Below are 13,253 nucleotides of genomic sequence, written 5' to 3'. Positions count from 1 at the left end.
ATATTTGATTAGATTTTCAGGGACACCTTTACCACAGATGCTTGTGATCCTTGACTAGTGCTGTGCTACCTATAGTAATAGCATTTGAAATTGCACTGAGAGAACTGCAAGAGGGTAAGGGGTAGTCAGTCCAGTGTGATGATATTCTACCTCTCCACCATTTCAAAATACTAATTTCAACTGAAAATTATACTAGAAAGGCTTATCCATGGTCTGCTTTTCAATGTAATATAAACCTGAAGCACAAAGCAACAGAATCCTTTTTTTATTTGTATTTCTATTTTCAAAAAAAATTTAATCTTTTCCTTAGGCGACACTCTTAATTTTTTTAAAAATGAATGTGTTACAAGAGCATTTTTTAAAAGGAAAAAAACCCCACTCTAAAATTACCATGCAATATTTTGCCTTTATGCAAACTTCCTCTTGCTGAAAAATTTGCTGCACTGTTAATATGAATTTCTCAGGGAAGAAGGGACAGCTTGGTGTTTTAAAGATAATAAAGTTTGTTTTTAAATGTAGCAAAGGTAGGCAATTCTAAAGGCCCTGATCAATCACTAAGAAGCTTTGTTGTAAAAAAATACTTCTTCAGAATACAAAGCAGGCTTTTCAGAACATTCAGGCATAAAAGAGGAGGGAGAGTAAGAGAGGAGCATCACAAAAGCAGGCATAATTGATTCATAACATGTACTGAAGAGATGCAAAACAACAATGTAATTACACACTATTCTGTTTTCTGCAGCTCCTTGCATATGAATTGGCCAGCTTGCATCCCAGTCTCGCTCTGTATTATTAATTTTATTAAGCTGCGAGTTCTTATATTTCAGTCTGTTGTCAGCTTTAGAGATTTTTACAGCAGCAGTTGAAATGTAGTGGAGCTGAATGAACGCCTCTTCTGTTCAGCGTTCCGTGTCGCTCCAGACACCAGCGCAATCCCACTGCAGCCTTCTGTTAGTCCCACTAAGCCTTCCAGGAAAAGCACACTACGCTGCTGTCAGGATAATATCCCATCAATTAAGCATGTCTGGGAAAGCATTTCTTAAAAAATGGTGGGTATAAGCTTATGAAGACCTTTCAGACAGCTCTTATTGTAAAGTGACACTGATATTTGCAGGCTTAATTTATGTCTTTGAGAGACACGGTGAAGCTAGAGGAAAAGGAGGACAAGGATGCCGCCTGAGAAGGAAGTCTTTTTTGGTGCAGCTCCTCCCATTTACCTCTATTTACTGCCACAGAGTCCAACATAGGCTTCAGTTTCACATTCAGCTTCACTAGACACTGGAAGAAGATTAAAAAGAAGATGAGAGAAAAAATACTGACAGTATATCCACTCCTTTTAAGGACGTGGTATAACAGGGGAAAAAGAGAGTTTAATCTGCACTATGCCCCTTACCCTCCTCGCTCCCAGCTGTAAATACCTGTGGAGGTAAATTTATTGTTCCTATTGAGTTCTCTTTGTCTATCTAACTGGATTCATGTAAGGCTTTAAACCACCAGAAATGTGAAAAAAGGCACATAAGATGGCAGAGATGCTGCTCAAGTACTTTAGCTTTCTTACAATCCTTAAAGATAGTCCTTCCGAGGGATCCCCAAGTGCTAGAGGCTACCAGCTATGGCATCTATGAGCAGGAAGGTTCACTGGCTGGATGACAAGCTGGACAAAGCTTCCTTGTGCTAGATTCTTTTTTCCTATAGATGGCTAAACCACAACAGTACTGTCCTTTCCCAAGACGGCAGAAAAAACAATTAGTGTGTGCTCAAATTAAAGAAATATAAATGAGCTTTCTTTGAGGTTGCACTGAAATCATCTCTTCTCTACATACCCAGTCTGAAGCTTACAGAGGCCAGTAAGAATCTTTAATCTGGTTTCATCTGTCTTTGAATATACCCCCAAATTATGGAATTTCTGCACATCTTTGCCACAGGCTTATTTTACCTTACCCTTTAATACCACCTACTTATGTGCAAAGACCACAAGTCCTTCACTTGGTTTTGTATCTGTATTAGAGGGAGACAGAAATTAACAGCAGCAGTGGATGTCAGGAAAGGGTTAACCAGTTGCCTCCCAAGTGGTCATGTAATGTGTCCTTTCAGGACAGAGGATTGTTCTTTTGCAGCTTTTCTGATTACCAAGCAATGGCTTTTGCTAAGAGCTGGGCAGCATGCTTTCTCCTATAGCATGGAAACTATGTTTTTGTTGGAAAGAAAGGATTGGTGCCAGATTAAAAAAAAACCAAAACGGACAAAGAAGACAGCAAAAGCTGTTATTCTAAAAATCCAGGAAATTATAAGAAAATGAAAGGAAAGCAAGTACCTTTGCAGTTGATCAGTTTTTGCTTTAAATAGCAGGGTTAACAGCAACTGCTTTAAATGGTCCCCAGAGCCTGGATACCACTAAAAAACCTGGATTTTTTTATAGCTAGCTTGGCATGCCATGGGAGCTTGGCTTGATGCAAGTCTTTGTAGATTTTTAATTGAGCTATTATATGATAATTAAGGGTTAATGGCCTGATTTTAAGATGTGCTGAAAACTTGCAGTTTCAGTTGACTTCGGTAGGAAATATGAATGCTCAGCACTTATGAAAAATCACATCATGAGGAAGAAGCTGGAACTTGAATCAAATCCACTTGAAATTATTATCTAAGAGTATGGCTCAGACTGGGCAGATAGTTTTGCAATCTGGGGCCTGGGGTAAGAGGGTTCACTGCAGTCTCTTGCCCCATAAAGCATTGCTTGCTGCTGATGGTCATTCATTTTATAGAATGGATAAGGACTTTAAACATTCCCATCAGCATGTCTCACAATTCTACATTTTTACATTGTTATTTCAGACAGTTGTGTATTCCTTTACACTGATTTGGCAGAGTCTAAAACAGAGGGGCAGTAATGCATTATAAACAACTGAAAGTATCTGAAAAGCTCACTGCCATTACCGTTAGCACCTGCATTACCACTGCCAGCTCAGTGTCTAGAGACAGCACATGAGATGCTTCAAAAAGTTTTTGTGAGGTATTTTTCCAATATAGACCTTAGATTAAAATAAATAAATAAATAAATAAATAATAAATATATAAGCAAACAGCCTAGTGTTTAAATCACTGTTTAAAAATCAGTATGCTTCAAACCTCTCTAAGCACAAAGGTGTTCTGCACTCACATCCTGTCAGCCCCAGAATCTGTAAGTACAAAATGCAGTATAGACTATACCTGTAATACATATATATATAGACACACAGTGTATATACCATACATGCACACATATATATGTATATATATATAAACATTATACCCAGGAACCTTTAGCAGCTACAGGCAGCATAGAGAAGATGGAGTCCACTGGGACTGCAGACTCTGTCTCAGTGTGGCTGTGCAGCTCTCGACCGTGTCTGTCCTTTCTGTAACCTTGCTTTTTTTGCCAAGACTGACCACAAGACCGTGATGTTTTGCAGCCTAGTGCCAGGGAGCAATTGCAGAGGTCTGGGCATGACCTCCTGCTGTGCCTGTCCCTCCAGGCCTTGGCATCTGCCATGGCTTATGGCAGGAGACAGCCCTGTCACGTACTGTGCCAGGATGACTGCGAGGGCTCGAGGTGCTTACAGCAATTAGCTTTTCATCCACTACAGCAGGGACCCAGGAGCCCAAGCAGGCTGGGAATAGATTCAGGAAGCATCCCCACAGTTCTGTGGTAATCACTGTTACCTTATGAGCTGTAAACATATTTTAAATCTGTAAGTAAACACACATATATTTCTTCAAAGTATGGATCTAAGCGGACATTAGAGTCTAATAACCTAGGTGCAACAGAGGCTACCAGGTAAATAACAAGAATGGTTAACTGCTTACATTAACTTTGATGAAATAGATTATAAGGAGTATTTAAGAAAGAATAAACCATGTCTTTGATATTAATTTTTACCATAGCACCAGCAATTAATTCAATGGAATATGTACAAAATATATAGTGTAATTTTAAGAAACTTTATTTTGTTACACATTAATTTAGCTTAGTGATACTTGACAGTGCAGATTTTGCACTTGGTCTATAAAATGTCTTTATTCAGACATTGATTTGATGTTTGAACCAGTGCTTCTGTATTTAGTATCCTTTCACTTTGGGACTTTTTCATTCTGATCTAGTCTTTTAATTAAACAGACTACTATAATTCCTATGGAAATTAGCTTTTATTTTATTTTTTCCAGCTACCAAAGCATTTCAGTAGGGCTTCCCTGATACAAAGTGCACAAATTGGATTTTATTTCTTCTTGAGATGTAATTAAAAACTCATTTGATTACTATATATCTGGCCCTGTTTTAATTATTAAACTCCAGTAATCAATTTGCTTTTATGAAGCTTCTGGGAAATTATCTCAAAAGCAACACATTTCTTTCCCTTCTGGCAGGGTCTGGACCATTTACTGAATTACATCCATTGCACCTGTTCCTGATCCGGATTAAACCTCCAATTTATTCCCAAAGCTCTTTAAGTTTATTTGGCTGTAGCCTTGTCAGGATTTTCCACCTCCTGGTTGCAGTTTTCCCTTCCCATTTTACTGCATGAGAACCTCTTGATGTACTGCTCCTCCATGCCACTCTTTTTGGTGCATGCCTCTGACAAACAGCTTTGCTAGTGATCTGTCTAATTTGCTGTCTAGGTTCTTAATGCCTTATTTATTACTTGCCTTCCTAGGAAGAGGCTTGGTCTTCACCAGCTATCTGATATGGGATACCTCCACATAAACTCAGTAGCTGCAGAACACCCAGTTCCTCATCCCTGCTTGGTGCAGCAGGCGGGCTGGGAGCTGGCAGGCAGCTGGGCTGGGGGAGAGGGAACTCCTGCCTGGGGGAGTTCCTGTCTCTGCCCACTTGCAGTCCTTCCACTGCAGTGCAGCTGCCTTGTTACACAGCAGTAGGTACAGGATTGGTGACCTTCCCCATTCTATCCCCTTTACTGTGAAAGCTGTTCTTAGTCGCAGAGTGATAAAGCCTGGGGGAGGCACTGCCTCCTTCAGCATTAGGAAAAGCCAGAGAGGTTTGCAGTTCCGTTCTGCATCCATGTATTTCCTCAGCTGTGCAACTAAGCTGTTTGTCAGAAAGTTGCTTTATAGCAGTGTCTTTTTCTTAACACCTTCAATTATTTAGGTATCTTTTGGGACTGTGTACCACTCTGCCCACAGCATTCTTTCCCAAGTTCTGCTTACATATAAGCTCCTTCGCACAAGAAAAGGTTAAAGGCACTTCAACAATACATTGTGTGCAGCTGGGACAGGGGCAGGGCTGCCTGAAGGAAGAGTTCAAAATGGGGAAGAGCATAAGATGCTCAGAGGAAGTTATTTATGGGAGAAGGTAAGGAGGGCAGAGTGGTTTGGGGTTTTTTTCCTTTCCCTGTGTATAGAGATGTACATTTTGGTAGGTAAAGCATATAGAATGCAGAAACAGTAGTAGTAGAAGCAAACCCTTTCAGGGAGAGAGTGATGGGGAGCAGTAGAGGCATTTGTACCTCTGGGTACCAATTTCCTGGGTTGAAGTGGGGTGTGAGGGGAAAAAGACTTCATGTGCTACATCACCTTCATCTCTGGGGAAGGATATTAGCAAGACTGCCAAGATGCAGCACAGATGTGTTCAAAGGCTAAACTATTGCTAAAGCAAATACAAAATTTTGTTGTAGTCTAAGACTAGTACCAAATCTCTTTAAAGAGGAGCATAATATGTCCAAACTTACAAACACCACAGGACTTCCAGAGTATATACTTATCTTTTTGCCCCCTCCCTGCCAGAGATTCTCATCCAAATATTGACCAATTCTGACCTTGCTTAACTTACGAGCTTTGACAAGATTACAGCTCATGAAAGTATGGTTGCGGGGCTAATATTTGTAAAGTGAGTTTATGGAATAAGACCATATAAATTCATTTTTATGACTGAGCACATATAAAAAAGTTATAGGTCTCGGTGTTCACTCTACTTTGGAACCCAGTGGTTTCTAATGAATCACTTTTATTATGTAGGCAGTTTCTTGGTTGGAAGGGAGGACCAGTGACCGAGAAACCATGGGGATAAATTCAGACTTGGTGTAAGCATATGAAGCATTGTTGAAGTCAAGAGAGTCATGACCAGTTACAGCAAAGCTGAATTGGACTCCTGAGTTTTGCTGAAGTAGCTTTCACATGAGAATACATAGGCCAAAGGTGAACCATCTATCTGAAAGTCCTTGAACTTCAGATTAGATAAAAGGGAACCTGTGCTGCAGTCATCCACAGATTTTATCTTCATAATACAAATACTTGATGGAAATTGTTTTAAAAACCCAAAAGTATTTCTGTATATATGCCCATATACTAACCCCCTCCAAATTGCTAGAATTCTACCTTTCATAGTAGAATACAGAAGATAAAGTGATACAGAGAAGATGTAGGGATTAACTTCTATGAACCCTTGACTGTGTGTGTATATGAATTAATTTTTTGCCCTACTGATTCAGGACTGTATTTAATCATTATGTTCTACAAAAAGTACAACATTTGTGCGAGGGTTTGAGTTCATGAAAAAATATTTATTGCAATCTCCTTGTTGTTGAAGGGGACTTTATTCCTTTTAGGGCTTAATGAGGAAGGGTCCGGGTCATCACATACATAATTCATTAGTGGATTACTTTTTTATTTCTGCCAGGGAATTTTTTTTCTGATGCCTAAAATTGTAACTAGATGAAATGAATATATTACTATTTTCCCATATAGAAAACAGGAGTTTCTTTTATCTTCTCTCTAAAGATTGTTAGTGGATAGAAGCCAGTTGTGACTGGAAAGGAATCTAATACATGCACAAGTATTCTGCTCTTCCACTGTGAATTAATGTTAAGCATCTTTCTGGTGATGGTACAGTGGCAAGAATAATACTGTACTTCTTTGGAAGAAAACTACAGAGGGATGATTATAAAGGAAGATTAACCCTTGGTAAAATGTGCTGGGTACTTCAGGGAGGAAAGTATGTACAGAGCTCCTGGTAGCAAAATGTGTTTCAACCAATATCCTGTGCTTTATGCTGCCAAAGGGAGAGTGGTTCTGAAGAAATGGGACCAACTGAAGTAGCTCTAGTGATGTATTGCTTCAGTTGCAAAGGATTCATCTATTGTTCATTACAATTTTATGAAACCAAGGGTTTGCTCAGAAGAGTTATTATTTCATAAACAACTTCTTATTTAGCTCTGCTGTTTATGGTTTTGATTCTACATCTAGAACGTGTGAGAGACACAATGTTTCTAACTCCTTCCCTTTCAACATTTTAACCAAGCAGCTGATCAATGTCTTCTGCCTTGCTATTAAATGGATTTTGAAAAATTCTTCAAATCCTATCAGTCTCATATGCCGATTTAGTTCTTTGAATTTACCCTCAGCTGGGAATTCTGCAGGCAACTGTGATTCTGTTGTGTTAAACACTTACTTGAAGTGCTTCATCCATCATAATTTCTGGTCCTTTTCGGATGCAATGTAGTTTGTGCTCTGTCTTTCTTGAAAACTGAATGGCTGTTAAATTATCCATTCATCTCCTTTCAGATTTGCTGTACAATTTGAGTTCCCTCTATTGGCTGTTTCTTCTACCTTACTTGCCAACTTTTCTGCCAGCTTCCTCAGATCTTTATATATGTTTCCATACACAACTGCCATGTCCTTCACAGCACATCGGACAGATAATGCTAAGTAAAACAGCAAGAGGAATTGTAATATTATGAATGATTCAGTTTTTTCACAGATTAGGGTGAAAGCCTTTAGTGAAACTTAGCTTCACTGAAGTCAATGGGGAATGTTTGTTTCCCTGTCTTCTCCCAAATACCTTTGTTGATGAACTGCCCTTTCAGCTGAGACTGTTTTGACATAAGATAACTCAGAAGTAAGCTGAAGTACTCTTGTCTGAAGGAAAAAAAATACTCTTTTCTGCTGCCTCTTCTAAACATTCTGGAGATACTTGTAAATTCTTAAAATTGGTAATTGTAATACAATGTTCAATAATCTCACCAAGTTATGAAGATCATAGCAAAAATAATATTTTAATTTTCAAAGGCAAACCAAAACCCTCCCTGTTCTCAGGAAGTAGAAAAAGAAGATCAGGATCCTTGCAGCTTTTGTAAAAAGATGCTCGTGATAGTCACAGACAAAAAAACCCCCTTTGCTCTGAAACCACAAAAACTATGCTTTTCCATATTATACTGTGCAATAGTGATGAACTTATATGGAAATTGCAAATAAAATCCTTCTTTCTTCTTTTCTTGGTTTTTCTTTCTTGCATTGCTCTTCTTAACCTTTTCTGTTAGTAAGAAAGTAGCAGACAAGGTACTTGTCAGATTAAGGTCAATAGGTAAGAAAAATAATTTGGCAATGCTTATTCTGTTACTGGAAGTTTTAATACAGGGATAGTAGCTGAGTTTTCTGAAAGTTCCAGAGAATTCATTCTGGGTGGCCTCATTTACATTCATCATTAGGAGACAAGAAACAAAGCAAGAAAAGTGCTGAGCCTACTTAAGTTCTACTTCAAGGCTACAGAGAGATCCTTGTAATGTGCCAAAAATCTTTTCTCTGGTCCAAACCTTATTCCTAACATAATCCTTAGCTACCAGCTTCCCCCAGCACTGGCATTTGGCCTGATTAAGTTTCCTCTGAAGCAAATTTCTTACAAACACAGCAGAATATGTTGCACCTGCTCTTCCTTGGTTAATATTACCCACTGGATTTCAACAGAGAGGGAGACTAATTTGATCTGCCAACATCTGTTTAATCTGCTTCAGTCCCTGGTATCACAAACTGCATCCCAGACTGATGTGCCTTACTAATCCTTGTCAGCTAGGCACTCTCAGGAAGCGTGAATGCTTTATTTCTCACTCTCTCTGTCCAAATCAAATGTCAGAAATAAACCCTGCCAAAAGTGTGCATCTTTATGGTATTCTTTAGGATCTATTGAAAGTTAGCCTCCTCTCCTTCAACATGCTACAAAGGAAAAGCTGTCTTCAGTGAGAATCCCACAAAGCTGATCAAATTGCTTCCATTGAATAGATCTTTCTGAACAGCTTAGTCTTGATTTTTTTTTTTGTTACAACACTTAACAACTTATGAACATGTTTCATGGACTGTCTATATATGTGCATGGTGAACAGCTAGTGAGTTCCCTGCTCCCTGACTAGTTGCTAACTTAAAATATAAGAGCAGTGCCCTGACTTTTGTATCAACAATCCCAGGTATGGGTCAGTGATGGAAAACCATTTCCAAAAGGGTCATACAGTTAAAGTCTTCTTGGTTAAATAATTTTAGAAGTTTTTGGTCCTTATTGTATAGACAGAACAGAAACATCCAAAGGAAGAAGTCATTGTTTTGGCTGCATCCAGTGACTCTTTCCTGGGTAAGGACTAAGCCAAGCCATGCAGTCCATTCTGGACAGGCAGGGCTTCTGAGAGGAGTCGTGCAAATCCTGAATTTCTCATACAGTATTTCATCATGCAAAATTGTAATTGAAGGACAGAGGGAAAGGAATAGAAGTGGTAACTGAGGAAAGGCTGCATCAGGATATAGCAGTGTAAGCTTGACTGTTGAAGAACTCCTTTTTAACATTCTTTGCAAAGGAGATGTTAATCTCCTGTGTAATAATTTCAAGTAGAGTATGTACCTTTGGAAAAACAAATCACGGTGTGTGTATGTACTTTCAATTCGAGTATCAAAGTCAGCTCTTGAACCAGAGAAGTTAAAACATAGAAAGCCATGACTGTTAAAGATTTCTGTGTATTTTTTCTGTACTTTGTAGAGGCTCTACCATTTATGACACCCTGTACATTTAATCTAAGTTTAGAATAGATGGTAAGTTAAAGAATAGATGCTTTTGCAGCTACATTATCATAGACAACAAATAGATTTAATTACAAGGCCAGACATTATTTTCTGTAGGAAGGTAGGTATATCAGAGCTCTTGGAGTTGCAGACAGAAGGATTACATTTCTTTCCAAGTACTTCAAACAGTGTGATGAAGAAGGAATCTGTCCCTCCACATTCCATTCAAAACACTTAAAGTACTTGCTAGGTCGAATATTTCTACTCTTCCCAGGTTCCCCCTAGAATCTTGGATGGACTAATGCAAATTCAATTCTGTAGATACTATTATATGCTTGAAGTTCTCAATACCCAAGAAAATCCTGAATAGCTCTAAAAAGAGCACTAAAATGGAGCAGTTCAAGGGAGCACCAAGGTAGAGGTGAGCAGGGCAATCTCAGGCACGCATAAGTTGTAAAAGCCATGAGCTTCTTTATCTTCCACAAAGACATCTCCCTTAAATTTAAATAGCTGCTGTCATTGTCACTGAGTACCTGACTATGTATTTATCTGCCCAGAAGCAGAGTGCATGGCCTTTGGCCCTGCTATTCATAGCGTTACTGTCTCTGCCTAACAATGCCCTGAACAGAGCTGGGTTTCTGTTAGCATCTTTTGTTTGATGTGAATCGCTGAAGCTTTGATGTTGTTTGTGAGAAATATAAAGATTTAAAAGAGTCAGATCTTCACTCTCCCACTCTGTGTGCTCCCCACAGAGAAATCTAATCTAAGTTGGGAAAAATCTGTGACTGATCCTGTCTTGGGTAAGACACAAATGACAATCCAGAAGAGAAATTTCTTAGTGTTGAAATTCTTAGCATCTCTTTACTGGAGGGTCAGAGAGGTAATTTGTCTCAATGATCAAAATTCTGTTTCCTGTTACACAAACATTTATAAATAAGTACAGAATACTTTCTCTGTGTGAACATAGCTGTCAGCAAAGCCTCAGTGTTTAATTTTCAGTGGAATGCTTCAAATTTTCTGCTTTAGTTGCATGTACTTCCTCTTTATAAGATATTCTAGCAAAACAAGGGATTGATTATTTTATACTGAAGCTACATTAGAAGGTTTGAAAACTCTGCAGTTTCAAAGAAGTGCATTTTTCTTTAGAAATTATTATTCTAATAAGCTTGTTTCTCTTCTCTATTGATAAATGCTTTTCTTACTGTCAGTTTTGAATGAAGAGCAAATGTAATGCAGTAAAGTGTAACTAAAGCCCCTAAAATCTGATATTCAGTGTAAGTGGATTGCTGTTCTGCTACTCAAGGCAAAAGCTCCACTGTTACATAAAAATACTCTGAGATCACTACAGTAACAAAAAAAGTAAATAATAAAATTATAATGTCCTAAGTGTAATAAAATGCAATGAACAAAAAATTGGTATCCTTTTATCTTCACAGACCTTTGATCCACAGTGTGAAGGAAATGGATTTGATTACTAAGATATGAAATTGGAAGTGACTTGATTCCTACATTGGGCAGCAGATAGGGGAGAGAGCAAGGGAGCAGAGCTGTGGCTTACCTTGTGCCAGGAGCACTCAGGTTTACAGAGCAAGCACAGAGGTTTTGGATTTAGACACCTGCATATGGGGAAACTGTGCATAATTCCAGATATTAATTTTTTTAAAATATATATAGCTATAGCCACCTTCAGTCTTAACAGTAGCTCATGGTGTAGTACATTTTGTGTAGCACTGACTTTCTTCTGGGTGGGATGGGCATTCCAAGGGGCAGTCAAACAGGACTGCTAATGGAAGTTGCATAGATCTTGTTGATTTGCTAGTCACTCGTAAACCTTCTCCCTAAAAGGGTCCAAACTCAGGGACAGTCCTAGCCAGGTAAGCAGAGGGATGTGATATGTATTCCCCAATAAAGGAGACTTCATTGCCCTTTATGTGGGAGAATTACTGCACCTCCAAGTGAGTTGTCTTGAGCTGCCTTCAGGGAATACAGAAAGCAGAGCAGATAGAGCCAAATCTCCACAAAGCATGTTTCAGAACTGAAGAAAAAAAGATAAGTCTAGAAAAGCCATAACTAAAATGTGCTGCAAAATCTATACATTGTTTTAAGTATGAGCCATTCCTTGTGGGCACTCTGGTGTAGCCTAGTTCATAGGTTTGGACTGCAGAGAGGATACAGTTTGCTCTGGTACTGTGAGAGGCACTGGGATGTTATCACAGCACTCCTGAAGTCTGGGCTGTGAAGTTCCTTTAGTACTGCATACTTCCGATGTCCTCAGCTGCCAGGAATAGCCTGCTCTTGGGATTTACTTTGAGCAGACAATTTCAGGGAGCTCTGCTGATCTCACGAAGACTTTAATGGGAGTTGCCAGCATTCAGTGGTTGCTGGGATCATCTCTGCTCTGTGTGCGTGTGAAATAACACAGGGCACAGCATTAGGTCCTGCTCTAGCAACTGCATTGGCAGGGACTGGCGCATTCTGCACAGCATTCCCGTTGGGGCTCTGGATGCTATGGAATCCCACATGGATTCAGGATTTCTAATCAATATCATGGCAAAAAATAAATACAAAAGCCTTGATTTTGTTCTCTATGGTTTAATGTTGTAATTTGGTATTATTTGGTAATTTTGAAAATGAGTGTCAGATGTTTGTGGGTTTTTTCAAACGTGGTTTTTCTAAGAGCTGTGATAGTGAGCTATAGGAGTACTGCTAATATTTTACTGATTTATCAGCTGCTACTGCATCTCTTTATATTGCATTTGAAATGATATAACCTGTTCTCTCCCCACATGCACCTCTTGCGATGTACTGCAATGGCAAGGATTTTAAAGAATGTAAAAAACTCATCAACCCAAAATCTAGGATATGGCCAAAGTTGTAGTGTTCAGCCAGCCCTGAACAGTGGATTTACAATGCCTGAATACTCTGCTGATGGGATATGTGTATTGAAGTTTGATTAAGCTGGATATGAAAATTAAAACTTGGCTCCACACTGAAGAGAGAATCTCCTGCAGTGTGATACTATGGCATCAAGTTTTCTGTTTACCCCTAAGGCTGGTGCTGCTATGACTTCCAGGTTTGATGGTGTCTCTTTTTTTAAGCTGTTGAGCAGCAGGCTAATGGCTGCACAGCATGATGCAAACACAGTGGAAAGCAGGGAAATCAGATGTGAATATATTCCCCAGAGATCTCCTGCTAAGATGGAGCTAACTAACCAGAGCTTTAGTGCTCAGATGTAGTTTCCACATGCAGAGGATGGGCTGATTATCAGCCCTTCCTGCCTTACTGTACATTTTTGGATTACAGATGCTATTAGAAATAATGAATTCTGGTATAATATGCGCTCTGGTGAAATATGAGCTATGTTATGAAAGGAACATTATTTTTAAAGAGTGTCTGTCTAAGATCAGTGTCCATTGTCCCTCCCCCATATTGTCCAAAACGGTCTCGGT

The 13,253-nt window shown here is 39.0% G+C and overlaps 1 protein-coding gene across 1 annotated transcript in view; it reads right to left on the bottom strand.

Moving 5' to 3' along the window:
- Positions 1 to 470: 470 nt before the first annotated feature.
- PDE11A (phosphodiesterase 11A) overlaps positions 471 to 13,253 on the bottom strand; it is a 108,016-nt gene continuing 95,233 nt past the window's right edge. Inside the window, exon 20 of the mRNA XM_066323308.1 lies at positions 471 to 1,275. Coding sequence (XP_066179405.1) covers positions 1,114 to 1,275 — 162 coding nt within the window. The 3' untranslated portion in view covers positions 471 to 1,113. The remainder of the gene's footprint in view (positions 1,276 to 13,253) is intronic.

The sequence above is a fragment of the Sylvia atricapilla genome, chromosome 7, assembly GCF_009819655.1.
Source record: "Sylvia atricapilla isolate bSylAtr1 chromosome 7, bSylAtr1.pri, whole genome shotgun sequence".
In the NCBI taxonomy this organism is placed as follows: Eukaryota; Metazoa; Chordata; class Aves; order Passeriformes; family Sylviidae; genus Sylvia; species Sylvia atricapilla.
This window is presented reverse-complemented; position numbering and strand designations above follow the sequence as displayed.